The sequence below is a fragment of the Coptis chinensis genome, chromosome 5, assembly GCF_015680905.1.
Source record: "Coptis chinensis isolate HL-2020 chromosome 5, ASM1568090v1, whole genome shotgun sequence".
NCBI classification, from domain to species: domain Eukaryota; kingdom Viridiplantae; phylum Streptophyta; class Magnoliopsida; order Ranunculales; family Ranunculaceae; genus Coptis; species Coptis chinensis.
This window is the reverse complement of record NC_141460.1, coordinates 64,048,835-64,074,716: the sequence shown is the minus strand read 5'-3', so window position 1 is coordinate 64,074,716 and position 25,882 is coordinate 64,048,835. Positions and strand designations below refer to the sequence as shown.

Genomic DNA, 25,882 nt, shown 5'->3' with positions numbered 1-25,882 from the left:
AAACTATGTGGGATAATAGGAATTTGGAGAAGTTTGATAGAAGAGCAGCGGATAGGGGGTCTATACAAATAGCTACAATTATTTAATGGGAAAGAAGACTCAAAGCGAGCTTTTGACAGGGAGAATCTAAACCCAACTTCTTCTGTTAACACTACACGTAGGAATATAAATTCAAACCATAACCCACATGCTTCAACATCTACTAGTAACAATAATAATATATCTACTTTGCATTATCATATAAGTAACATCGCTCACATGTCAGATTCTATAAATATTAGGTGTGACGCTGCTTTCAACAAGAGATCTCTATCAAGAGCTGCTACTGCTATGACTTGGAATGAAGAAGGAGCTTTACTTGTTGCTGTAGTGAGGAGATTCACAACAAAGTCAACAGAGGAAAGTGAACTTCTTACAGCTGAGGTAGCAATGAAGCTGACACAACACTTAGGAGGAGGAAAATTTCTTTTTGAGGGGGACAACATCAACATTATCAACAGTTTGAGCTCTCAGAAGTCTAGTATTGCTTGGTCTTTACAAAGTATTACGAAAGCAATTATTAGAACTGTTAATAAATTTAATTTTTCATGTTTTAGATGGTTAAGAAGATGTCTTAATGGTGAGGCTCATGATCTAGCTAAATGGGCTTATAGCTCTTCTCACATAAGTACTCTACCAAAATGTTGCTCTGACTTTCAGTGTAGCCATTTAATTCTATAATATATATATATATGTGTTTGTTCTGTAGCGAAAAAACAAAACAAAAGCCGAATGAAAAGCAATAGTGACAGAGACTGACTGAAAACAAGCTACGCAATATCTGTTAAATGATTACAATAATTGTGCTTGGCCTATATTCTTTTTAATTATTTGATGGGGCAAACTTAAGCGATATTTATGAAAACAGCATTCGATTTTAAACATGGAGTTTATGTAAAGTCGTTGTTACGTGTTTTCCATATTCGATTTTAAATCATGGAGTTTATCAACTGATTAATTACAAGATCTATCCTTTATTTCGTGGAGGTTCCTTGAGGGTGGAGATTCCATGAGGGTGCATTCGTTTCACTGCTCTTCTTACAGTCTTCACTTGACAACTTCACTTTTTAAACACGATCCATATTTCGATTCCTGTGCAACAAAACATGCTAGTATAACACAAAATAAACTGTGCAGTACACTATATAACATGTCCGTAAATGGATTCCTACATCATCTTGTGGCTAAGTAGGAGGCTTACCAGGCAAAACACTCTTATACTTCAGTGGGACACGTGGGTAAATGAGGCTGAAAACTGAAGAGGATGAGAACAACTAAATAACAAGAATTTTCTCCATTAAAAACACAAAAAAGGAAGAAATTAATTACATTTTATTTGTCTACAAACACTACTACAGTAACTGATGATAGAAAAACATTATAAACTACTACTGGCTTTCTTTATTTCGTTGGGTACATTTATATATGGAGGAAAGCGCCGTCTAGCATGTCCATGGCTCCATGCAACAGTTTACCCATGAGCAGATCACAAGTTCTTTCAGACATACAGTGTTCTAAAAAACGCTAGGCGGTAGTTGGGCGGTGGGAGAGCGCCTAGGTCTTCTAGATAGTGCCTAGACGGGCTAGGCGCTAGGCGGTTTTTTTTCCTAATATATATAGTAATACACACATATACTACAAGAAACAAAGAAAATCATTTACCATAAATAAACACAAACAAATATTCTTATTACAAAAATGCGTAATAGTTGAGGAATATTGACCTCATATAAAAACATACTCTTTGTTATAGTGGCATATAATTTACATTAGACTTAAGTCTTTTAAACTCATTCAAATATTAAGCCTACACAGGCTTTTATTTTTTGACATTTAATCATTCAAAAAAAAAAAAACTTGACTGGACCACCTAGACCCGCCTAGTCGGTCCACCGATTTTTTAAACGACTAGGGCCTAGGCGAATCGGTTGGGCACCGCCTAGACCGATTTTTAGAACAGTGCAGATATATAGGTTTTTGATTCACGGTGGCACTGTCCAATCGAATCCTTGAAGAAGCCTAGCTGTTGACATAATAGTCACTGATGATCGAAGGTGCAGAGTCATGCCCATGTCGTCTAGTACCGAAGGATATATGAAACGTAGCTCGGATTCATTCAGTTTACCTTCAACTGAGCCATGATGGAAATTCTAATGGTGCTCAGGCTTGAATCTAGGTGGTTCATCCTAAACTTTAGGATTTCAACATGGTGCAATTTGACTCAGCAAAATATAGCTGCCTTTCGTAATGAAGTAACTAGCGACTGTGGTGTCAAGTGTCAACAATGGACACATGTGGAAGGTTAAGGGGGCAACTGGGTGCAGTTGAAATGTTTCTCTGACACAAGCCTTAACATAATACATCAATGGGATGTCAGACCCCTGCACAAGCGTATCCTTTCCAACTACATTGTCAATTTCACTTCCTGATTTATGAGGAATATCCAGTTGGTTAACCATCTCTGCAATTACCCATTCAATGGCATTTGGGGTGTTATCTACTCTAGCGTAAACCAATTCCTGAAACAATTTGAACATATTAGTTTGTATCCAATTAGTTTCTTGTGCAAAATGTAGAATGCGCAATTAGACCCTTGATCTCCTCGGTTGACAGCAATGGTTTGCCATCATCTTCAATTGAAATTAGGATATCCATAAAATCCTCAGGCCCCTTGAGATGTAATTCATCACGTCCACTTTTCCACTGTTGTATCTTACTTCCAATTATTGGATCATGGTACTTGTTAATGCTCTCTGTTGCAGCCTTTATGTTCTCTAATGGCTATTTAAACCTCACCAGCTTAAACTAGGGACGTAGTCTCATACACAATATGCATAAAAGTATGAGAGACCTCTGAAGAAGGCCTTGACGTGTTCTTCTTCAATACTAGGACCTCCATCTTCCCTCCCCAAAGTACCTCTTCTTAAATATCAGCTTCCTACTGACATTTTCATAATATGCCCTAGAGGCAACTCTTACATTCACTACCACACCACCATTAGTTTTGTTAAGATTACAATTCATACATTGGGTATAATTGTAGCAAAGAAAGTTGTCAGCTTCCTCTTCTCTCTTTACCATGAAACCACTTTAGTCTAGCTGGAGTAAGCAACTCATAGGCCACAACCCCCCTCATCTTGTTCAACTGCTCAACCCATGGAGCGGTAATCACTGACAAGAACCCATGACTAATAGACTCCTTTCCCATTGTTATAGGCCTTGACACAAATTTGGCATTTTGATTTACCAGGAACTTTGGAGCAATCTCAGGACACTTTACTGGGATGATATGATTGTTATAAACACGAATACATGCAACCTCGATATTCATCTCTGTCATCCATCTGGACCTCGTTTTGTTTCTAAAAAAGTTCAGGGAGTTTATTTTTAGAAAGGTCATGGCACTGGACCAGGAGGGAGGTTAGATGATTTACGATGCTAAAATGTGGTCATAAATTTGACGATAAATAAAAAAATATAGATCAAAATCAAGAGGAGATTTGAAAAAGGTTTTTGGATGAAGAGGAGATTGGGATCACAATTCACAAGTAACGGAAGGGATGGAATGTTGTGGGAGGGGTAGACACAGGACTTGTTAAGGAAAGTGATGTTCTCCATGGTTCCTAGCTGGATAAACTAAAACTAAAACTTGACTTGCTCGGAGAATGAACCCCCTTTCTTACAATATGAAAAATAAAGCTAGGAAAAGACCGAATATCCCTCACCAGCTTGTTGTACGGTTATTGAATGAGGAAGCCAATATTTAAGTTAAAAATGTTACAAAGTTTATAAAGATCCCAATATTCAAGGATCTGATAGCTAGCTAAGGACTCTAACTGTTACCCAAAGACTCTCTCTAAGGCTGTGTCTGATAGCACTTTTTGACCATTATATACTCTTGACAAACAAAAAACTGCCGTTTATTAAAGAGTTTGATAAATAGGGAATTTTGAGTCGCAAACTTGACAAAGATTTGCAGACTGTGACTACTTACCCTAGACGAGTTTCAGTGAAGAACACTATCAAGCCTGTCGTAAGAACTGGATCACTCCAATTAATAGCATATATATGAAGTAAAATGTTTACTTGCACATATTTCGGTGAACTAAAAGACTAATCTTACTTCTTTAAAAAGAATGGACTTAGAATTTCAGAAACAGCGAGAAAATAGACTCAGACTGAATTGTTTTCATCAATTGCAGAAAGTGTGACTATAACATCTACATATCGAGGATCTAAAAAACAGAACTGTTTAACTATTAGCCTAACTAATCATAATGAATCCTGTAATACAGATCATGGATATCACCTAAGTTATGGTATAAAATCATCCGTACTATTCAACTAGATTAAAAGAATTATTTGATGTACCTCAAGGAACATTACTTTTGAGACAATTCATTCTGAGTATGCACACATTCCTGATGATCTGAATGCTGAAGTGTCTTACTGAAAATGAACTTATGATCTCTACGGAAGCGTCTTACTGAAAAGTGAAAACTAACTCTCTGAGGTATATTCTCCACAGGTGTTCTATGGCCTCTCAACAAGGCACTAATGAAAAAATCAACTCCCCTCTTCAATTGATTTAACACATGCCACGCCAAGTACTAAAAGCTGATTAGGTATAAACTCCAAGAAGAAAAAACCTTGGGGTCAAATTTGAGGACTTTGGTTCATTAATGTTCTTATCTTCTCGGAATTAGATGGAATGCTGAATTTATGCCCAAACCAACTTAAAGATCCATTATGCTAAAAGCTGCTGCTGAAGTTAATCCTGTGCTAAGTGCTAAACATGCCAGCCTCAGTTATCCTGATCGTTCTATGCTCTTAAGTTACCATCTAGTGGAATTTATAGAGGAAAAGGAATGGAAAAAACTCACAAAGCTTATTTCTGAAAATAGAGGTCTGGGTTTCAGATTTTAAAGTTAGTCATAGGTGAGTAGAGAAGAGCCGTTTGGCACACAATATTAGATGAACTTCTCATCCATAACCTGCCCACTTCGATTTTATGACTCCTTCAATGAAAAACCACAAAACCATGCCCACTTTGATTAGATGTCTCATCCATAAAGTCATAAGGAACTACTCTGTACCTAAAATGTCAGATTGCCTAAGATACCATGAATTGTTTTCATAATGAGACCGCAACTGACTAAAAGGGGATGTATTAAATTCCTAATCAACGGTTCTAGTCTGGATTACAAAAGAGAAAAGAACTATAATTTGGCTAATGTTGATAGCAACTCAAAGCTCTAATTAAAGGAGTTCTAAGAGGTCTATATTCATACAAAAAAAGTTAAATGTATATAACGCAATAAATCTACAGAATACAGATTCTAGAGTACCATTGCTACTGAAAATTTTGCATTTAAGTAGAAAATCAGTTTGATGAGCTCAAAGACTTTTTAAGGCTTCGGAGGACATTCCACATGAAAGTTGAAATAAGAAAGAGAACAACACCAGTTACAATGGCATACTTAAGCCCAAGGTTCACAAGTAAGTTTACCAGAAGCCCAGCCAGCACAACTCCAAAGAAGTTTGCAGAGACAGCAGACCAGAATGGCATGTCGAGTATGGAAGCAATAATTGCTCCTGTCCATGCTCCAGTTCCAGGAAATGGCACAGCTACAAAGAGCATCAGCCCAAGCCATTGGAATTCTTCTATAGGTCCTGCTTTCTCTTTGGCCCTTTTGAATAATAGGTCAAGGAACCGGGAGGCAGATGGATTACTTTGAGCAAGAAGTGATGCAAATCTCTTGAGGTTGAGTATAATCAAGGGCACTGGAACCATATTCCTGCAATTCAACACAAAAGTTGGGACAAATATAAGAAAACCATATTGAGAAGTCATACAATTACATTGAAAGAACTTAGTTTTTCTTTTTTTTAATCCATAAAGTAGGTGATGAAACAAGGAATACAGTAGGAGGTCAAGCCCTACAGTAATCTCACTCAGAAAATATTTAGCAGACTCGCATCTAAACAAGATACAAACCCTGAATGAGTTAGTAATACTCTAAAGTCCACAGTAATTAAGGAAAAGACTACGTACTGAAAGAGCGATCTTCAGATTAACTGTTATAACCACATAGGGAAAAACTATTATGCTATCCTGATTATACAAACTAACATATAAGCTTTTTATGTAAAGAAGAATACGATTGAAGAACAAATTAAGATGAAATTCTCTTAACCAGGTTTTCGCAAAAATCACGAACCAGACAATGATTAACCATAAAAGGGCATATAAAGCATACCCAAGAACAGCTAACACTGTCAAAAGCACAGGCTTAAGTTGCAACCAATACCCAACAGGAATAGCTCCTCTAAGCTCAACAACAGGAAGTGTAGCAAGTACAAAAACAACAGCCTCATCAGGCCAACCAGAACCTCTTAAAGCACTTGCAACTTTCACACCAAAGCTAGAAGCTCTAATTGAATCACTAGCACCAGAAACAACAGCATGTGCATTATTATTTCCAATAAAAGCTGATGCAACAAGAGAAACAGATGCCCAAACTAAAACCAATAACACAAACTTAATAGGCCCGACTTGTTCTTTTTGTTCTTCATCAAAAAAGTTCAATATCTCATTGTTTTCATCATTGTCTTCAATAATAGTTAAAGCCACACTTGTTCTTTTTGCATTTTGAATGAAACTATGGGTTTGAAAAGGTTTAGCTTTTGATAAAGGTTGAAACTTTGAAAGAAGATGGTGTGAGAAGATGGAGGGGATGAGTGTAAGTGGATTTTTTCTTTGTTGGGGTTTTGTAAAAATGAAAGTTGAAGGTGATAGTGATGTTGTGATGGAAGACATTGTTGTTGAAGAAGGGGAAATGAGGCTTTAGTTGGTTTTGCAAGTTTTGACTACCATTTCCAAACACTCTGAAGGTTCAGTCCTTTGCTTTTTATGATGATCGTGTGCATCTGGGAGTTTGGTTTTAAGGTGAGTAATATTTGAAACATGTTTTATTTTATCAAATACTTTAGTAAAACCAAAATTCTATAGCAACCGAATCTTTTGAACCGAATTTGTGAACACACTGACGTGGCACTCATCAGGCAGGGAGTGCGTGTGTATTGGTCAAAGAAGTACTGAAAATCAAGGTCTCTCTACTTGCCACGTCAGTGTGTTCACAAATTCGGTTCAAAAGTGTGAGTTGCTGTAGAAACACTCTTAGGAAAAAGTCAAAAATATTATTATTGTTAATATTGTGTAGTCTTCTAGAAGATTTAAGATTTAAGAATTATACTCATGCTCTGGGAGTATTTGAGCTATGTTAGGATGCAAGAATACAAAGGGCAATGGGAGGAGTTCACTATGTATGTTAACGATGCTTGAAGTTGACAAATATAGAATATGTGATTGATGCGTGATTGGTGAGAGCACAACTCCAAACTAATTTTCACAGCCAATAATATTTGTCAACCAAGTATGTATAGTTTGGAGTTGTTTCTTTTAGATTCGAATTAAGTTGGTGATGGGTGAAAATGGGAGATTATTTGTGCCAGAATCCATCCCTAACCAAATTTGATCAGCCACAGGACATGGATAGCCTTCAATGGCCTTTGCTTTGCAACTAGTTTCTTATTTCATTTTTGAATAATGTTTATTTTAGTGTGTTTTTTTTCATTGATAATCGGTTTAATTGTATCCAGAATTTCATAATTTTAAAAACTTGAGTGCACGTTCGATTGGTATTTCAAATTTTCAACACAAAATGAACGTTGCACTGCAAATGCCAGTTTTTCGTTTTGCACTGCACAGTTCGTATTCCAGTGAAATAGGCATGTTGCGTTCATACTAACTGGAGTCAATGCATCTGTACTGCGTCTTAATTCTAAAGCACGACACTGGAACACCACATACACATCCTAATGTTTAATCCAAATTTTAGTTTCTTGTTTATTTTTATCGTACTTTTGTTTTTGGTTTTATTATTTATTTTTGGTTTTTTCATCATCGAAAAAAACAATAAGAACCAATCCCTATGATACAAATGACTTAACCATTATGACAAACAGGCTTGGATAGTATACAATACGATAACAATACAAGATTGAAAACTAAAAGATATCATCATATTGCACTAATTGCAATTTCAACTCCATCAACTGGTTTTGGATGAGGAAGGTACACCATCTTTGCATCTGGATTGATTAGTTCCCACCTGCAATCCATACCAAGAAAAATGTTATTGATGCTCTTAAATCACGTAGAACATATGTCAGGAATAATGGCAATATTAGATTCATTTAATTACTTGTAGCCTGTGACCAAATGGTGAAGAAAAATGCAAAGTTGAATCCTAGCAAGCATGTTTCCTGCACAAACCCTTGGCCCCCCTCCAAATACTTGGTATGTCCCTGGCTTCGGAGGGTTCTGAAAAAAAACAGGGTGAAATTTCGGTTCAAGAACAGTTAGGAGAAATCATAAAGTACTCCCACCAAAATGTTAACTTACATCCCATCTGTCTGGATTGAAAGTCATGGGATCATCAAAGTTTTTCGGATCTGTATGAATATGACGGATGCATAAAACTACACTCCAATCTTTCGGTATTTTGTAACCTGCAAGACAGAATGCAGTCACTGCCACTGTACCACACTAATTGGTAATTAAGCAAGGGTAGTAGCTGTAAGCCCCAACAAGCACATATAAGGACATGCAAATCTCATACTCTATTATCGGGTTAGTGACTCACATTTGTAGAGTTACTTACTAATTAACCAAACCAAACCAATTGTCATTGTTGTTTCGTAGCCACCAACTAAGTTAATAATGTAGTTGTTTCCAATTCACGTCGTTGTTCTTTGATTTTGTCTTGCGGGCATTAGAACTCTTATTTTGTGAAAAACTATTAGATAGATTTGTTACTCTTTTTTTTTTTAATTAATTGGAGTAACACTTTGTAGGGCTAATCATCTGTCATTTTCAGTTTCTTACCTTGGTATATAACATCTTTCTTTACCCATCTGAAGAGTAAAGCTGCAAGGTTTGCCATTCTTACTGTTTCTTCTACCACCTGCAGATTAGGTACCGAATTTGGTATTAGGCCTACTACGCATCAATTCAGAAATACCTTATGATCAATTTATAGTACTGAATATAGACCTTGTTTGTGTACTTCAATTGCGCAAGTTCTTCCCTTGTAATGAGATCATTTTTTTTTGCCCACGGCCATGTTCTCTTCCTGTAATTTAAATTTCGAAAACAAAAAGCAAAATAAATTGGAAGTTAAGCTAAAAACATTTATTATGACTAACCTTAGTTTTAGTTAAGACTATGATTTAAAGTAATTACGTACTCGAAGCTTTTTAAGCACATCTGGAGATTTGGAAAGGTAGTATAGACTATGGAGCCCACATTGATGCAAGGGAGGCTGATTCATAGCCTGCTATGACAAGGGAAGCAATGTTATCAAGCACCTCATCATCACCTAATAGTATCCCTTCCTCATCTTTCATTGTCCTCAATCCTTCCATCAAATCATTCTTTTTGTCGTTCACATTACTACTTTGCTTCCTCTTTTCAAGTTCATTCCTGAAAACTGCCATCACTCTCTTCCTACACTGCCAACTACAAGCGTTCATTTCAGTTGGCTATGAATCAAAAGTCTTGTGCCCAATATATCGGCTTTAGGTATTCAAGATGAAATTTATCATATTTCCAAACCAATACTTTATGCAACATACAAGATAGTTCGTTAGACCAACAATCACATAATTATTAGTTAGTGGATTCAAGTTTGAGTTAACCTGAACTGCATGGTAGTATGCGCTTCCTGGGACTTTCGATGGTTGTGCTCTAACTCCCTTCAGTAGGCCAGCGAAGTCCTGACCGAGTGTATCCAACAAGGGACTCCCTTTAAAGCTGACAAATATAGTGCCGATGAGGTTAATTGTGGCACATGGAACAGAGAAGTTAGTATTACACTGTATTTTCATTTTGTAATCAAAATAATGGCTTAAATGCCATAGTACTCAAGGCCAGGAATAGCTATAGTATATGACACATAAATCTCACCTTCCTGACCTCAGTAAGTCCATTTACTTTGCCTTTCTCTGCCCATGAGCGGAGGGCAGAGACTATAACTGGTTGTACTACATTAATTGAGCGGAGGGCATTAGGCTGATTAATTGCATTAGCCACATAGTGTTGGAATCTCTTGTGTATTTCTAAATACTAGTGTGTGTGTGCAAAGTGGAGGAGATGAACAAATGGTGTTGTCTCCACTTTAGTGCATAGTAGATAGTCCCACATTGGTTATCCACCACATCGGATAGGGTTCGGGCTTGGGCTTGGGCTTACTGTTGTGGGTAGTGGTTTGACCAATAGCCTAAACTTGTTTTGCCTTTTTCTTGAAAGCGGCAAGTTCAGGTGTTTATTAGGAGTTGGTCTCTCTTCCTCTAACCTCTATAAATAGAGGAGAGACTTGATCGCGTTCATTTCAAACTCAACTCGGAGAAGCAAGAAAAACTCAAACCAGTCCTTTTCTTCTTCTCTTCTTCCGTCGCCAAGAGAGTTTTATATTCGCTTACAGAGGGTAGTACGTTTCTAGTGCAAAGTCGGTGCAACATTAACCATTGAATCCTGTGAGGAAGGCGATTGTGGCCATGGAACTGTTGCCTTTCGCACCATTGGAAGGGCGAAATCTTTCCTTAAGGACTGACCTAATCCGCCTTGGTTATTCGATTCTTGATGTGCTTGTTTCTTCATTTAGCATTTCCTTCGTTTCTACTTTAGTTGCTGTGTTCATACAACTATTCTAACGCATAGCTCCTCATCTTGGTATGTGATATACTACCTACTGCTACAAGAGAATTTTTGCCTAAAAGCTCTGCTGATGGCCATGCCATCGAGAACAGTTCTTCCGTTTGAAAGACAAATTTGTTAAACTCAGATGAGCAGCTAATAATTGATGGAGCCCCGAAGAGGTGAGTACGATACACTCCTGCTCCATCACCGTAACTGACCATCATATCAATTACACAAGAAACAAGAACTGTTAGTGTACTTAATATTAAAAGTGTAAACTACTTACAAAATTTTAAAGCGAGCATTTGCACGTATGACATGTAGTGGGTTTTAAATTAATTTTGTATGCTCGCTTTGTCACTGAAAATTTGTTTCAGAACTCAGAATGTAGACGAAAAAAGGGAATAACACACAGTACAGGTACTTCATGGCAAAGTTAAGAGCCATCACATACCGTTTTTGCTTGGAATGGATGTAGTCATCAGGGCGGCACACTATTTTATAGTACCAAAGGAAACTGAGCATATCTCCTATATAAGGTAAGCCCATATGACCAGGAGGAAGTTTAGTAGAGCCAGCATTAATAGGACTTGCAAACTTGAATTCATTCCATGACCATAATAGCCATAAAAGCCAAGGTAAAACACCAAAAACAATAGCCAAAGATAGTGTACTCTCCATCTATCACTCTCTTTCACACTCCTTCTGTGAAGTAGTTGTCCTTATATAAGTCAATGTACTTGTGTACGTTGATTCCATATGGCAGATTCCCATGTAAGATTGGAGCAATCGGACAAGGTGCTGAGCTTTGTTTTGTCGGCCCAAAGTAGATAGTTATCCCCCTAAATAGTTGGTTATCAAATCCTGCCCTTCATTTAGAGAACTGTTCCCTCAATAATGAAATTTGTTTACTCAAACTAGAAATGTGTACGTAGTTTCGTGTTAAGTTAAAACTGGATACACCGGATTGTTTATCTTATCAGTATAAATTGGAAAACTTAGATTGAAAATTGTGTTTTTTATGGTGATGAAATAGCCGCATTATTTTATTAAAATTTGGGAACATAAAATAGCATCTAACGGAATGTCCATTGTCATAAAATTGTAGTTATCTAAAATTGCAAAGGGCAAACCAATCTAGATTGAATCATGAACATTATTGCTTGAGAGACGGAATGAAACCCAACAACTAGCTAGGTGCGGCATCTGAAGGAAATGTCGGTCTTCAACAGTATCAATTACCTCAAGAAAAATGTCAATGTGAGGTTGCACTTTGTATATCTTAACATAACTTGAGATGCAAACATGTATATCATATCATTGCCAAAACGACTGGTGAAACACTGCGAAGAGGCAAACAACATGAAATAGCCATCTTCCGGATCGGTTTATTATTAATCCTTATTCTTCTTTGGCCTTTATTCTTTAATCCTTCTGTTGCAATTTTTTTCCCATATATTGTGATTTCTTTAATTGCATTTATTGTACAAAATGGTAAGGGCTTTCGAGCCTCTTTAGCCTTTTTTTTTTTCACGCAAGTAAAGAGTTGTATTTTTTTTTTTTTGCATGCAAGTAAAGAGTTGTATTACGAATAAAAGAATGTGTTAAAGAGAGATAATAAGATTATATTGCTTCTGACTTAACATAATCTAAAATAGGATCGAAAGGGGCACTCCACTCTAGGAACAAAACCTGGTCGAATGTCACTCCAAACAGGTTGTCTATTATCAAGAGTTGTAGCAAGCCTTGTTGCAGTGTCAGCTCCAAAGTTAGTTTCGCGAAAGGTATGGGTTATTCTCCAGGAGCTAAGTTTTGAAGTGGTTATTTTCCATCTTGCTCTGATCTTCCATGGCGTGTTCTCCCACAAAAGGTTTTGAGCCACGGCCGATGAATCACATTCTATCCATAACTTCAGCCATCCTCTATGCACAACATGTTCTGCTGCCAAGATGATTGCCCAATATTCTGCTTCAAAGTTTGTTGCTACACCAAGCCTTTGTGCAAGAACACCTAGTATCTTATTTTCTTTATCCCTAAAGAGAACACCCGCACCTCCATTGCCTGGGTTGCCAATAGAGGAGTCGTCAGTGTTGGCTTTTATCTCCTCGTCCTCTAGTAGGATCCACTTGACCTCTTTGATTATAGGAGCTACTGCATGCTTGCAAGTGACCCCCAATTTATGAAGGAATGCCAGTTCATGCACAGTATTATGCATAGTGGCTTTGGACAGCCACGATGCTATTTTCACTTCCTTAAGAATATCTCTTTTGAATCAATCTCTATTGAAAGGTCTCTCTTCAAAAAAAAAAATTGTTTCTAGTTTTCCACACCTGCACCGTGATATGCACCACACCGGCATTCCATAGTGTTTTAACAATCGGCCTTCTATATTGGTTTAATGGGATTGCATGGAATGAGAAGACCAACTAGGCATAGCTTAAGGTTCCCTTTCAACAACCCCCCCCCCCCCGATAACTTAAGGTTGCCTAAGGCCTCAGATTGAGTTCTTTATATTAAATTCACTATCCACATATATGTTATAGGTATTGCCATTGTTTGTATATATTTAATTCAGTTATGAACTACTTATTATTTATATTTGTTTATTTGGTGAAGGCATTGGACAACTTGAAAACCTCCACTGTCTTACTTTATATTTGTTATATGTTTTTCAAAGCTACTATGCCACAGTGTATGACAATGGTTGAAACCCTTATTTATGTGAAGTATTGACTTACTAAAAATGTATTTACTATAATTCTTTTGTTGAATTCTAGGTTTGGAGGTTTAAGATATATTAATTTTCCTGGATGTTAGGTTACTGTACAAAGGCTCAAAGGTGACAATTGCATAATGATAAGGTAAATATTTTTTGCCACTAACAGCATGTGGTTTTAGGGTGCATTTGAGATTTTTTTTTTTTTTAGGATTAGTGTAATTCTTTTTCAGTGTTGTTTATAAGCTTGACTGCTATACGATATACCAGTGGGCACTCCCCGCGGTTTGAAGCAATTCTTAAGATCTTCTACCCTATTTTTTGGGGTCTAATGACTCTCAAGTAAGGTTCCTTGTATTCTTATCCACATCTCAAAAGAACTCTGCATGTTGCCATATTTACATTCTATTAGGTACATATAACGTTTACAATGGGTTTGGCAATGAACATCGATTATTAGTTTGCTAATTGCTTGAATTTGGAATTAGTAAAATTGTTTCCTGGACTCCTAATATGATCTACCTTCCAAGGAGATTTTGGGCATGCCTCCAATCCCTCCATAGCCATTGGTGCTACCTAAACACGGGGATTATTGTAATAATACTACTATCATAATATTACTTTTTTTTGTTTTTTGACATCTTAAAGTTTTGTTAAATGGCTCCCTTAGACGGTAAAAATATATATATAAGTTCACTGTGAAAAGGTGATGTTCACTCATCTATCTCTCTAGCATGCATCCTGGCAACGCTAGATAACATTAATTCCTGCATAACATCTCATTTTTACTTTATTTTGGCCTATAAAGTTCCTTAATTTTGTATACCAAGTATCCATAGCGTAGAAGTCAAAGCTAAAATCCTCCTAACATCATTTGTTTACCATTCGAAGTTCTAATATCAATACACTAAATATCTATTGGTCGTGGAAATCGAAAGTATATGTTGTCATTTTCATAGTAATTAATCATACGTTAAGACAAATTTTTAAATTTGATTGTTCTTTTTCAAATTAACAATACAGTGTTTGGTTTTATTGCGAGGAATTGACCAGGTTTTCTTGCTGGCTTTGCTTAATTCAAGTCTGATTTGGTGAGAGATAAAGAAGGTGAAATGGCAATAAAAATTTATGCAGGTATATGGTATTGGTTTCATTTTGTGTTTTGTGAGGTTGTTCATGTTATTATTTATATCAAGTTTTCACAATTTTTTATTCTTTGCGTTTTAGGCAAATATGAGTACAAAGAGTAAAATAGAAAGAGTCAGTTTTACCAAGTATGAGTACAGGGGACCTTTTTTAAAAGAAAAAAAATCTACAAGCTTTTGCTGAAACTACCTGCAAGAGATGTGAGATATTTATCATTCATTACTGTCTCTTGGAAAGTATTACAAGATGATGTGACTTTTGTTAAAGATGGGCATTTGTTTTTCAATGATGGTGGGGAGAAAAGTACCAAAACTGCATCCTGATATTCACCAATTTATGTTAAACTAACGATCTATGCGTAAACACAAATAATCAATTAACTAAATAAGTGCTTATATCAATATTCCTACTCTCAAATAATAATGAAGTAATATATAAAGAGTCAGGATTCGTTCCACTCATAAACTACCAAGACTAAATAGAATCAAATTAATCAAACACAAAGAAACAATGGTGAGAGTAATATTATGTTGTGAGATTTATACACTACGATTATACTATCAATTGATTTTATACTAATATTAACTAAAGTAATTAAATATAGATGAATCAAATATGGAGAAAACTAGAGAGAGATTGAAATCCACTTTTAATTTCTTAACATGCTAGCATAGATTTGAATAGAAAACCCTAGTCTAGATATTCTCACACAAGGTTAAAATATAAAGACTAGACCTTTAATGATCCCTAATTACTTTATACTATCTCTAGTCATAAACTAATTAGCATGAGAGAAAGCTTATTCCTATTCTCATGGCAAACTCACTATTCTCTATTTTAAGTTAAACTCTTCTTATCTCTAAGTCAAGAAAAACCTAAACTTAAAACCCTAAACAACAAATCTATAGTAACAAATCAATTTCTCTCAAAGCTTCATTCAAACTCCCTCTAATAGGAATTTAGCTAAGAATTATGGGACTATCATGAACATAATAATAGAAAGAATAAGACATAATGAAGAACTAATTTATTAAAGATACTTGGATTGAATAAACTAAAACTTTTATTAAAAGGTTCTAATGGAGGCTACAAACTAAATTAATTAACTAAACCTAACTTAAACTAAAAAGGAGAGAGAGAGAGAGAGAGAGAAAACCTTAATTTATTCTAAACTAAATAGGGGAGTAGCCAAGTTTTATTTAGCCTTAAACCTCTTTATATAAGAGAGGGTTAGGTTTACAATTTCGTGCATGGACTTTGGAGCCATGTTTTGGGCCATAAAATCAAGCCCAAAACCTAATTACATATGTCCAAAAAGGGTTTCTCTGTGTGAAATTACTTCAACACCCTTTTTGTCCACTTTTACTGCTCTTATTGGGTTAAAGTTTAGACCATTAAAAAACTCTTTCCGAGCCAGTCGTTTTGACATATAATAGGCCCAATTCCGAGGTCTGAGTCCAAAGATACGGCCTACGGAAATTCTATTTACTTTTCTGCTCTTTTTCTACCCGCGTTGACTTTGACTTTTCAGCTTTGACTAGGCTTTAAAAAGGCTTTTTCTCCTTGAAATTTGGGCTTTAACCATAGAACTTCTTAGCAACCAACATTTGCTCATTTCTCAAAAGTGACATATTTATTTACATATTTGACTCCAAGACCTGAAATACATAAAAGCACGTAAATAATACTAACTCTTATTATTATATATATAATTGGTCTAAATGTAATATTATTAAGGGGTTAAACTACAGTTTTGGGCTCTTATCACATCCCAAGTAATTGGTTTGAAAGTACTTTTAGTTTTATATATATGTAAGCTAGGGTTCAGTAGTAACTTTGTAATCTCTTGATTTTCACTTTTATGGCTTTTTAAGTGTTCTTGATTTCGACTTAAAGTGTTGTTGATTCGACTATAAAGATAGCGACGTCGATCTCCTGTATATTGCTTCGTAATAATGAGTCTATCTGTTTGGTATTAAGTCATCTCACTTCTTTTTTAAATGTGAGTTGTTCACTAATTAGCAGTCATTAAGTCTGTGCATTTCTTAGATGAATTGATTTGGGGGATCACCACTGCAAATCCTTATCCAGTTAGGTGTAAAAGGGTATTGATTTTAGTCGACAAACCACTTTAGTCAAAGTACTGCTACTTCAAATTTTTTGGTCACTATTAATCTTGATATATTTAGCACATCTTTGTTTTAAATGTTCGGTGTAGTGATATGAGGGTTCTGGAGGCCTTAAGTCATTGGCGCTCTCATTTGAGGTTATGAGTTATGCTTGTCATGTCTCTTATTAAGGGTTTAAGAAATGATTGAAATGCATAACTCATAGGAAATAAGAAACGGTTACCATACCCGTTTCTTATAAGGTGTTGGTTACTTAGTTTAAATAGGAAATGGTTGCATGATAAGAGAAAAATGCTCCTTTTATATTGTTTTGGTTTTTTGTTGTCATGAATTAAGAGTGGGTGGTGCATATTATGCTTCTGAGTGTCTTAAAGTGGATCTTTAGCTCAATGGAAGAGCACTTGAGTGTGTAAATACATCTCAAGAGATGGTGGTTCAAATCCACCAAGGTCCTATCCATAATTGATCCCTTTTTTGTTTATTTCAGTAAGCCAAAAACTACATAAATTAGTACAAGCCAACTCTTCCATAATACAACCGGTTGTTCAACCAACTTGATCGACTTTTCCTGTGATAGTTTTACATTTGTAAGTTTGATTAAACACTAGATGTATTGACCTAAAAACTCAACTGTTCTATCAATGAGAAGTGATGGACTTACAACCCTCTCTTTCTCTCTCTCTCCCTTTCACTGTGCGGCCTCCCTTTTCTCTTCCTATCTCCTTCTCTTTATACCCACTTCCTCTCACTTCCTGACCATCTAGCTGTCTTCCCATCCGACTGATCCCCTTCCTGCCGTACACTTGCCACGTCCGCGATCTAGGGTTTCTCGGCTAGGATCGCATACTTCCCAGTTTACCTTACTAAGATGCACCTCATTCGGTGTCCCGCTGACCTGGTCCTTTCCCTGGCTCGGTTCCTATGCTCCTGCTCTATCATATTACTCTGCCTCCCATATGATGTCCGCTGACCTGGCATCCTTTTCATAATTGGGCCCATACAAATTCCCCTTCTCGATTCCGCGGTCTTAATTATGGACCCGAGGTCGAGAACCTACTTCTCCTCGTTTTCTGTGCACTTTTTCTACCCACTCTTGGGGTTGCGTGGGAGAGTGATTGTACTCATCATGCGTGTTCTCCGCCGCCTCTCGTACTTCGTGCTGCCAAGTGTCTCTTTTAGGCTGGCTCGCTGTCTTGTTGCCTCGATTTCCTTATTCCCTGCAATTACCCTTCTACCCCCAATCCCTTCAGTCTTTCTACCTCCTCAAAACTACGCTTTTACCCCTCCCCTATATAATCCTTTCTCCTTCCTCTTCCTCTCCCATTTCATCTCCCCCATTTCCTTTCAGTTCTTTTCTTTTCCACATTGCTCTCTTTCTTCACTCCGGCCAACATCCAGCTCGTGATTACCTTCCCTTTCTTTTCTCGGTGAACTTCTTCTTCCTTGAGCATTCTACCTGGGCAACACACTTCCCTACTAGCTTTCCTTGGTAAGTTTCTCTGTGCTTGAATCTCTTTAGTTTTCGCTTTTATTTGAAATATTCAACTTCTCGAGCCTGTTCGTCTTCCCTCGATGTTGGTTTATGAGTATACTGACCCCTTGTCTTCCCAATCCGGTGGGGTAGCGTCACCGCCCCCTCCGGTTCCTGTTGCAGTCCCTTCAACCTCTGGCCGTCCGACCTCCTTATTGTCGCCCCCTTCTTGATGCCATAAACCTAATTTGGCTGCAATTAGGGCTGCCTACGGTATTCCGGCCGACATAGTTTTAGAGCACGTGCCCGCTATCACTTACTACCCTCATATGGTTCCCCGACGTCCGGGATACCTTGTAGTCACCGTGGGCCAGATCGTAGCCGGCTTGCGGCTACCTCTCACTTTGTTAGACGTCGAGGTATGTAATCATTTCCACATTCCTCCCTGCCAAGGCATAGGGAACTTTTGCATAATTATGTATTCTGCAAACTCCAGTCTTTCTGTGTGCGTCCTTGCAAGAAGACCTTCCTACTTCATGTCACCACCTCGGATAAAGTATGGCACCACTACCTGTTGTACGTGTCGGGCCAATTCCTATCCGCAGATCTTCCTGACGATTTAACTCTTAACCATCTCGCCTTCAAATCACGCGGTGCGTATCTCGGTTTTCCCCTTCTCTCCTGATGTATTATTCCACTTTTTCCTAACTGTGGTTTCTCTTGCTTGTGTAGGGTGGCGGTCAGATTCCAAGTCCCAAATCTACTCTGGTATTTCAAATCCTATCTTCCAAAGACTCCGCGACATCAGACCTGACCAAGCTGCACACCTGGGTATTCATCCTACCACTGCGACCCCACTACTGCAAGTTCCCGAACTATACCACATAAGCAGTTTATCAGCTCCTTTTTATCGCCCTCCCCCTCCAAAAGAACGTAAACCCCGAGCATCCCCCAAGCAAAGGTCACACTCCCACGCACCATGCCACAAACGAACCAGGTTCGCTACCCCTCCACCCGTCTCCCGCAGATCTCAAGACACTCCCACCTCCTCTGCTCCAGAAGGCGTCCACTTATTCCGCTCTATCTCTTACTAGGACAATCAATACCATAACTCTCCTACTGAAGACATGGATGTTCACAAGCAGAAGCTGTTTGACAGCGACTCTGATGATGAAACGGTCATTGAGGTTCCCTCCACCGAGGTACGGACTTCCACTGAACAGCCGCCTTTTAAGAAGCTGCGGACCTCATGCTCTGCAGAGCCCGACCTCTCCACACAACAAGCCCCTGCATCGGGAGACCCTGCACTCAACCTTTCAACCCGGCCTCCTGCCGTTTCATCACCCCCCTTTCGTCGGGCTGGCAAGGAACCCGCCTCCGCGCCCGCACCCACAGATGCCCCGCATCCGACCTTTCTACTGCAGAAGAATTTTGCCCCGCCTTCAAGGTGCGCAACCGCCGAGTAAATATTGACGACTCTACTCTGGACAATACCACGGTTGCCTCCTCCTTGTTTTACAACTCTCATTTGCCCCGGGACATTGTGTATGCAGATGGAGGCACGTTCGATTCGCATCGTACTTCGTTGTACACTAACTGGGAAAGGGTGCATTTTTATTTTATTTTTTTACCTTCTCCCTTGGGTCTCAGGTCAGCTTGGACATCTCTTTTCTGATCCGCGGCCTGGTCAGCGTCAGAAACAAGCTGTCTGCCTTGGAGAGGGAGTTGGACGGCCCCCTGGGCTTGAGAGCGGCCTATGTGGGCCTTCAATCCGAGTTAGCGGCTGCCAACTTGGCCAAACTCAAGGCTCAAGATGAGCTCCAGACCACGAAGAGTTCTCATCAAAGGTACATGGACCAAGTCAATGACCGTCTAAGCCAGCAACGGGATTCCCTTCTCCAGCACCATCAGCTCAACTTGGAATCTATGGCCCAACACCCATCAGGAGGCCCTGGAGGCACTCAAATAGAAGCATCAGGAGGCCTGTGCCACCAAGTCGCAAAAGAACTTGTCCGACATGAATACACTCCGCGACCGCTTCAAGCTTCTGGCCGACAAGAGGGTGGCCAGGAAACTCCAAGAAGCAATGGATAGGCTCACCCAAGAAGGCCTCCTTCTCCTAAAAAAGCTTGCCACTCCAATGCCTGACCCCCCTGAGGCCACCGGGGATGTTTTGCCGACTCAAGAGGTCATTTCCGCGCAACTGGAGTCGGAGGAACGTACCACCTTGGAAGCTGCCGCGTCTCGCTCCGCAGAAACCTCTGAAGATGTCATTGCTACCAATATTCAATTGCCCTCTGATGTGTTGCCTGTCAATGAGTCTGTTTCGAAATGATTTAGTGACTATTGTGTTGTAATAAGACATTTTTGCTTTCCTAGCCCTGTTGTTGGTCATACTTCCTCTTTAACATGATATTTTGGGTTTTGTATGTTATACTATTATCTTTTTATCATTTAAGGCTTCTTATCAGTTTGATCCACAACTTTTCTCTTTATCCAAATCTTTGCTTCCTTTTCGATTCTTCTCCAAGCTCTCTTCTTCTTTAGCGTCAGCGAAGGGCTCACCCCCTCCGCAGCCTCTTCCCCTGAGACGTTCTGAAACAGGTCGAGGACACTCTCTTTGCCCCCATGTCTCTTGCGTCTCTGGTCCACGGGGCCCATAAGGCCCCTGCGCCTGTTGAATACGCTATATTACGCCTGACATCTCTGATCCGCGAGGGGCTCATCCCACCTCGCGGCTTGCTCAGGCTCTTACACCTGTTGGGAACACTCTACTGCCCCACGTGTCTCTGACATCTCTGATCCACAAGGGGCTCACCCCGCCCCGCGGCCCGCTCATGCTCTTACACCTATCGGGAACACTCAATTGCCCCACGTGTCTCTGACATCTCTGATCCACGAGGGGCTCATCCCGCCCCGTGGCTCGCTCAGGCTCTTACACCTGTCGGGAACACTCTATTGCCCCACGTGTCTCTGACATCTCCGATCTACAAGGGGCTCATCCCGCCCCGCGGCTCGCTCAGGCTCTTACACCTGTTGGGAGCACTCTATTGCCCCACGTGTCTCTGATATCTCTAATCCGCGGAGGGCTCATCCCACTCTGCGACTCATCAAGCTCTTACACCTGTTTAGAGCACTCTATTGCCCCACGTGTCTCTGACATCTCTGATCCGCGGAGGGCCCATCCCACTCCGCAGCTTATCAGGCTCTTACACCTATTAGGAGCACTCTATTGCAGCACGTGTCTCTGACATCTCTGATCCGCAGAGGGCTCATCCCACTCCGCGGCTCGCTCAGGCTCTTATACCTGTTGTGGGGAATTCTATTGCCCCATGCGTCTCTTCTCGCTCTGCTGGTACACGGTTTATACTCTTCCCTAAAATATTGCAGATGACAAACACAATTCCATTCACAAAAGTGCTGAGGTTTTATACATTTACCTACAACTGTCGTCCTCTATTTTGGACCTCCTTACATTGCTCAGGATTTCCTTACATTCAATTGTAAAACTTTTTTAACAGTCTTACATTCCATGGCTTCCCTATCCGTTTACCCTTCATGGTCTGCAATTTGTAAGTTCCTGACCCTCCCGACTCTACCACGGTGTATGGCCCCTCCCAGTTATGGCCTAACTTCCCATCCTTCTCTTCTTTTGTACTTGGAGTCACCCGACGCAGCACCAACTCCCCTATCTTGAAACGCCGTGGCCTGACCCTTTTGTTGTACTATCTCTGTAATCTTCCGTGATATTCCTCCAGTCGGATGCGAGCTGAGTCTTTTTTCTCTTCTACCAGGTTCAAGTCACCTGCCAATATGAGCCAATTCGACCCATCCTCCACAGCCCTGGATCTCATTGTAGTCATGATCATCTCTGAAGGAATCACGGCTTCCACTCCGTATGCCAAAGCAAATGATGTCTCCTGGGTGCTCGTCCGCGGGGTGGTTCGGTAAGCCCAGAGCACATGGTTTAACTGTCCGTTGTCCTCTAGGTTGTAAGGGGCTAAGAATCCTTGTTTCACTTTGTAGGCCTGTAGAAAAGCTGCCACTTTAGCTCCCGTGAATTGTGTCCCATTATCTGCGATGATAGCATACGGCAACCCAAACCGACATATGATGTTGTCCCATAGAAACTTAATCACTTGCACTTCCTTGACTTGCTGCAAAGGGATGGCTTCAATCCATTTAGTAAAGTAGTATGTGGCTGCCAACATGTATCTTCTCTTACCGCTTGCCATGGGCAACGGTCCCACAATATCCATAGCCCACATGGCAAATGGCCACAGACTCGATACATTATGCAGGGATTTCGTGGGTGCGAATATCCGTTATGAGAACTTCTGGCACTTGTCGCACTTCTTGGCGAAGTCCACCGCGTCCTTCTTCATATGGGGCCAAAAGTAACCCTGCGTCAACAGTCGGTGCGCGGTGGTCCTTTCCGCCGAATGGCTCCCACAGTCACCTTCGTGTAATTCTCCCAACACCTCTGCAGCCGACCGTGGCCCTAGATATTTTAACAAGGGCCCGTTAAAGTTTTTTTGGTACAATTCACCTTCCACTAGGACGTACCTTTGGGAATTCTGTTCCAACCTTCTCTTTTCTTTCTTGTCTGTCACCTCCCTTCCCCCCAAGAAATTTCTAATGAGATCCATCCAACACTCTTCCTCCTCAGTAACCTGATACACCTCTACCACCTCTTTTGTACTAGGCTTGTCCAATCTTCCTACCCGTATCGTCCTTTCCTCTGACCCCGGCATGGCTGCCGCCACATATGCCAACGCGTCTGCGTGTCTATTCTCTCCGCGACCCAGGTGAACAAATTGAATCTTTGCGAACTTGCTGGACCTCTCGTGCACTACCTTCAGATACTTTGCCATTCTCGAGCATCGAGCTGCGAACCCACCATTAACTTGGCAAACCACGAGATTCGAATCTGAGTACACTATCAGTTCTTTGACCCCCAGATCCTCGGCCATCCTCAATCCCGCATCACTGCCTCATACTCTTCTTCATTACTGGATGCCGCAAAACCCAACTTTGTAGTTAGCTCTATTCTATGGTTATCGGGTGTAACCAACATCACCCCTATGCCGCTGCTTTCGTCAGTGGTCGACCCATCCACGAATACCCTCCATCCATTTCTCTTATCCCAAGGGTCCAGCAAGTTGGGCTCCACATCTCTCTCTGGTTCCATAACCATCTCTTCTCCCCAATTGGGATCCTCAGCGGGGAACTCTGCTAGAAATTCTGCCACTGCTTGCGCCTTCTTTGCGGTCCTTACTTGATATTGTATCTCATACGTGCTAAGCATCCCTGCCCATTTCAACATTCTCCCAGAACTCTCGGTCCTTAATGCCTGTTTGAGAGGTAGGTTTGTGAACACTACGACGGAGTGAGACTCGAAGTAGGGCTTCAGCTTCAGAGCCGAGAAAATTAGTGTCAGGGCATACCTCTCGATTCTGCTATACCGCGTCTTTGCGTCCAGTAATGTTTTACTTTGAAAATACACCAGTTTCTCCACCTTGTCCACGAGGCGGACCAATACCGAACTTACCGCATACTCGGAGGCCCCCAAGTACAAGTACAACTTCTCCCCTTCTTCTGGTCGAGATAATAAAAGTGTCTTGCCCAAGTACCCCTTCAACTCCTGAAATGCCTCTTCACACTCCGCGGTCCATAAGAAATCCAGAGTACTTCTCAACAGTCGGATAGCGGCCTGCATTTGTCAGATGATTTGGAAATGAACCTATTCAACGCCGCCACCCTTCCTGCCAGCCGTTGTACCTCCTTTACATTCTGTGGGGATGACATTTCTATCAAGGCTCTTATCTACTTAGGATTGGCCTCTATTCCTCGATGAGTCACGATGTAGCCTAATAACTTGCTTGTGGTCACTCCAAAAGTGTACTTCTCTGGATTCAACTTCAAATTATACTTCCGCAGTATACTGAATGTCTCCCATAAGCCCTCCAAATGCTCCTCCTCCGACATGCTTTTTTCCACCATATCATCTCTGTATATTTCAATCCCTTTTCGAATCTTGCTTTCAAACATTTTCTCCCCCAATCTCTGGAACATGGCTCTAGCATTCTTCAGCCCGAATGGCATCCTTATATAGCAATACGTCCCGCCTTCTACCACAAATGTTGTTTTCTCCTGATCTGGCCCATACATCACAACCTGGTTGTACCCCATAGACGCGTCCATGAATGAGAATACCTTGTACCCCGTGGTCCTATCCACCAACTCATCTACTCGCGGCATGGGGTAAGCTATCTTTCGGACACTCTCTATTCACATCCGTGAAATCGACACACATATGTACTTTGCCATTCTTTTTAGGTACCACGACTACATTGGACAACCATTAGGTGAATTCCGTCTCTCGTATTATGCCAGCTCCCTTCAACCATAATACCTCTTCGCGGATGTCCTCCGCATACTTTGGTCTAATGCTCCGCATCCTCTGCCTCACTGGCTTGGCATCTTCCCTCATGTGCAACCTATAGCATGCAAATTCTGGGTCTAATCCCGTAACGTCCTTAATCGTCCAAGCAAACACATCCCTATTTTCCGACAAGAACTGTATCAACTTACTCTTCCAATCATCCGGTAGACTGGATCCTACCGATGTGAGCCTTTCTTCCTCCCCATCCCCTATATTCACCACTTCAATTTCATCTAGCGCCTTTGGACCCTCCGCAGGTTCCAACTTACTCTCCGCGGAGGTACTCTGTAATTGCTATGCTTGCCTTTTTCTTGGGTGGGAACTCTCCTCTTCTATTCCGTGTACCAATCGTTTCATTGTTCCCCTATGACTGTTCTTGGCTGTCACCTGATCACCGTGGACTTCATACGTGCCCGTTGGAGTGGGGAACCGTATCACTTGATAGTACGTAGATGGGACGACCTTCATCTCATGAATCCACCTCCTCCCTAATATAGCGTTGTATTGTGAGGCAGAATCTACCACCATGAACTGTGCGAATACTGTCACAGGGCCCGTGGTTACCGGCAACAAGAGCTCCCCTATAGGCTCTATCATACTTCCATTGAACCCGTATAAATTAGTGCGCGGAGGCCTTAGTTGCCTAGGATCCATTCCCATTTCTTCCAAAGCTCCTTTGAACAACAGATCCACCGCACTGTCACAATCCACTAACACTCTCTTCACCAAGTAATTGCCCATTGCCACCATGATAACCAACGCGTCCTCATGGGGGGAGTCCACTGCCCGTAAATCCGCCTTGCTGAAGACGATCGTGTCTTTGTCCTCGGCTGACCCCACCCTGGGTCGTGGCATATCAATCCTGTCATTGATCTGTTGGATGCTCGCTGTCCTCCTTACCCTGTCTCTATGTGCATTATGACTTAGCACTTCACCACTGAAGATCACATGTATAGTCCCCAATAACTAATCTTATCGCGGCAAGCACTCATCATTCTGCGCATCCCTCACAAACTCCTTCATCTGGTCCTTCTCCACTAATCTCTGAACCATCCACTTCAAAGCGTAACAGTCATCAGTCTCATGGTTTTGCATTTGGTGATATGCGCAGAAAGGTTTATCCGGCAGCTCTATTGGTGTGTTCCGCGGACCTTCATACCCCCGCAAGTTTTTA

The 25,882-nt window shown here is 40.4% G+C and overlaps 4 protein-coding genes and 1 pseudogene across 8 annotated transcripts; all 5 read right to left on the bottom strand.

Annotated features, from left to right (window-relative positions):
- Positions 1-894: 894 nt before the first annotated feature.
- LOC147498315 (small multi-drug export protein) lies at positions 895-6,956 on the bottom strand. Of its 5 annotated transcripts, none has more exons than XM_086560339.1 (4): positions 6,300-6,950; positions 5,549-5,837; positions 1,241-1,313; positions 895-1,131 (listed from the first exon to the last, which is right to left on the bottom strand). In XM_086560339.1, exons 1-4 carry the CDS (start codon positions 6,857-6,859, stop codon positions 1,100-1,102), a joined length of 954 nt encoding a protein of 317 aa, XP_086416465.1. In that variant the 5' UTR covers positions 6,860-6,950; the 3' UTR covers positions 895-1,099. The 5 variants fall into 5 exon arrangements, with proteins under 5 accessions (XP_086416465.1, XP_086416467.1, XP_086416468.1 ...); XM_086560341.1 differs by having other exon boundaries at positions 1,241-1,294; XM_086560342.1 differs by having other exon boundaries at positions 1,241-1,287.
- A 1,079-nt stretch (positions 6,957-8,035) lies between these two features.
- LOC147498314 (7,8-epoxymelianol synthase CYP88A154-like) lies at positions 8,036-11,482 on the bottom strand (annotated as a pseudogene).
- Positions 11,483-12,440: 958 nt separating this feature from the next.
- On the bottom strand, positions 12,441-13,016 carry LOC147498313 (uncharacterized). The gene has a single exon (XM_086563208.1). The coding sequence runs from the start codon at positions 13,014-13,016 to the stop codon at positions 12,441-12,443; it is 576 nt and encodes a 191-aa protein (XP_086419334.1).
- A 10,222-nt stretch (positions 13,017-23,238) lies between these two features.
- On the bottom strand, positions 23,239-23,982 carry LOC147498312 (uncharacterized). Its single transcript, XM_086563207.1, has one exon. The coding sequence runs from the start codon at positions 23,980-23,982 to the stop codon at positions 23,239-23,241; it is 744 nt and encodes a 247-aa protein (XP_086419333.1).
- A 1,020-nt stretch (positions 23,983-25,002) lies between these two features.
- LOC147498311 (uncharacterized) lies at positions 25,003-25,563 on the bottom strand. The gene has a single exon (XM_086563206.1). The coding sequence runs from the start codon at positions 25,561-25,563 to the stop codon at positions 25,003-25,005; it is 561 nt and encodes a 186-aa protein (XP_086419332.1).
- Between the last annotated feature and the right edge of the window lie 319 nt (positions 25,564-25,882).

Bases quoted from the DNA above. Each gene is read 5' to 3' on its own strand.
- LOC147498313 (XM_086563208.1), bottom strand. From the start codon at position 13,016: ATGCATAATACTGTGCATGAACTGGCATTCCTTCATAAATTGGGGGTC.
- LOC147498315 (XM_086560338.1), bottom strand. From the start codon at position 6,859: ATGTCTTCCATCACAACATCACTATCACCTTCAACTTTCATTTTTACA. The intron at 5,838-6,299 runs GTATGCTTTATA...GTTGAATTGCAG, and splicing joins ACAGTGTTAGCTGTTCTTGG to GAATATGGTTCCAGTGCCCT.
- LOC147498312 (XM_086563207.1), bottom strand. From the start codon at position 23,982: ATGCAGGCCGCTATCCGACTGTTGAGAAGTACTCTGGATTTCTTATGG.
- LOC147498311 (XM_086563206.1), bottom strand. From the start codon at position 25,563: ATGCCACGACCCAGGGTGGGGTCAGCCGAGGACAAAGACACGATCGTC.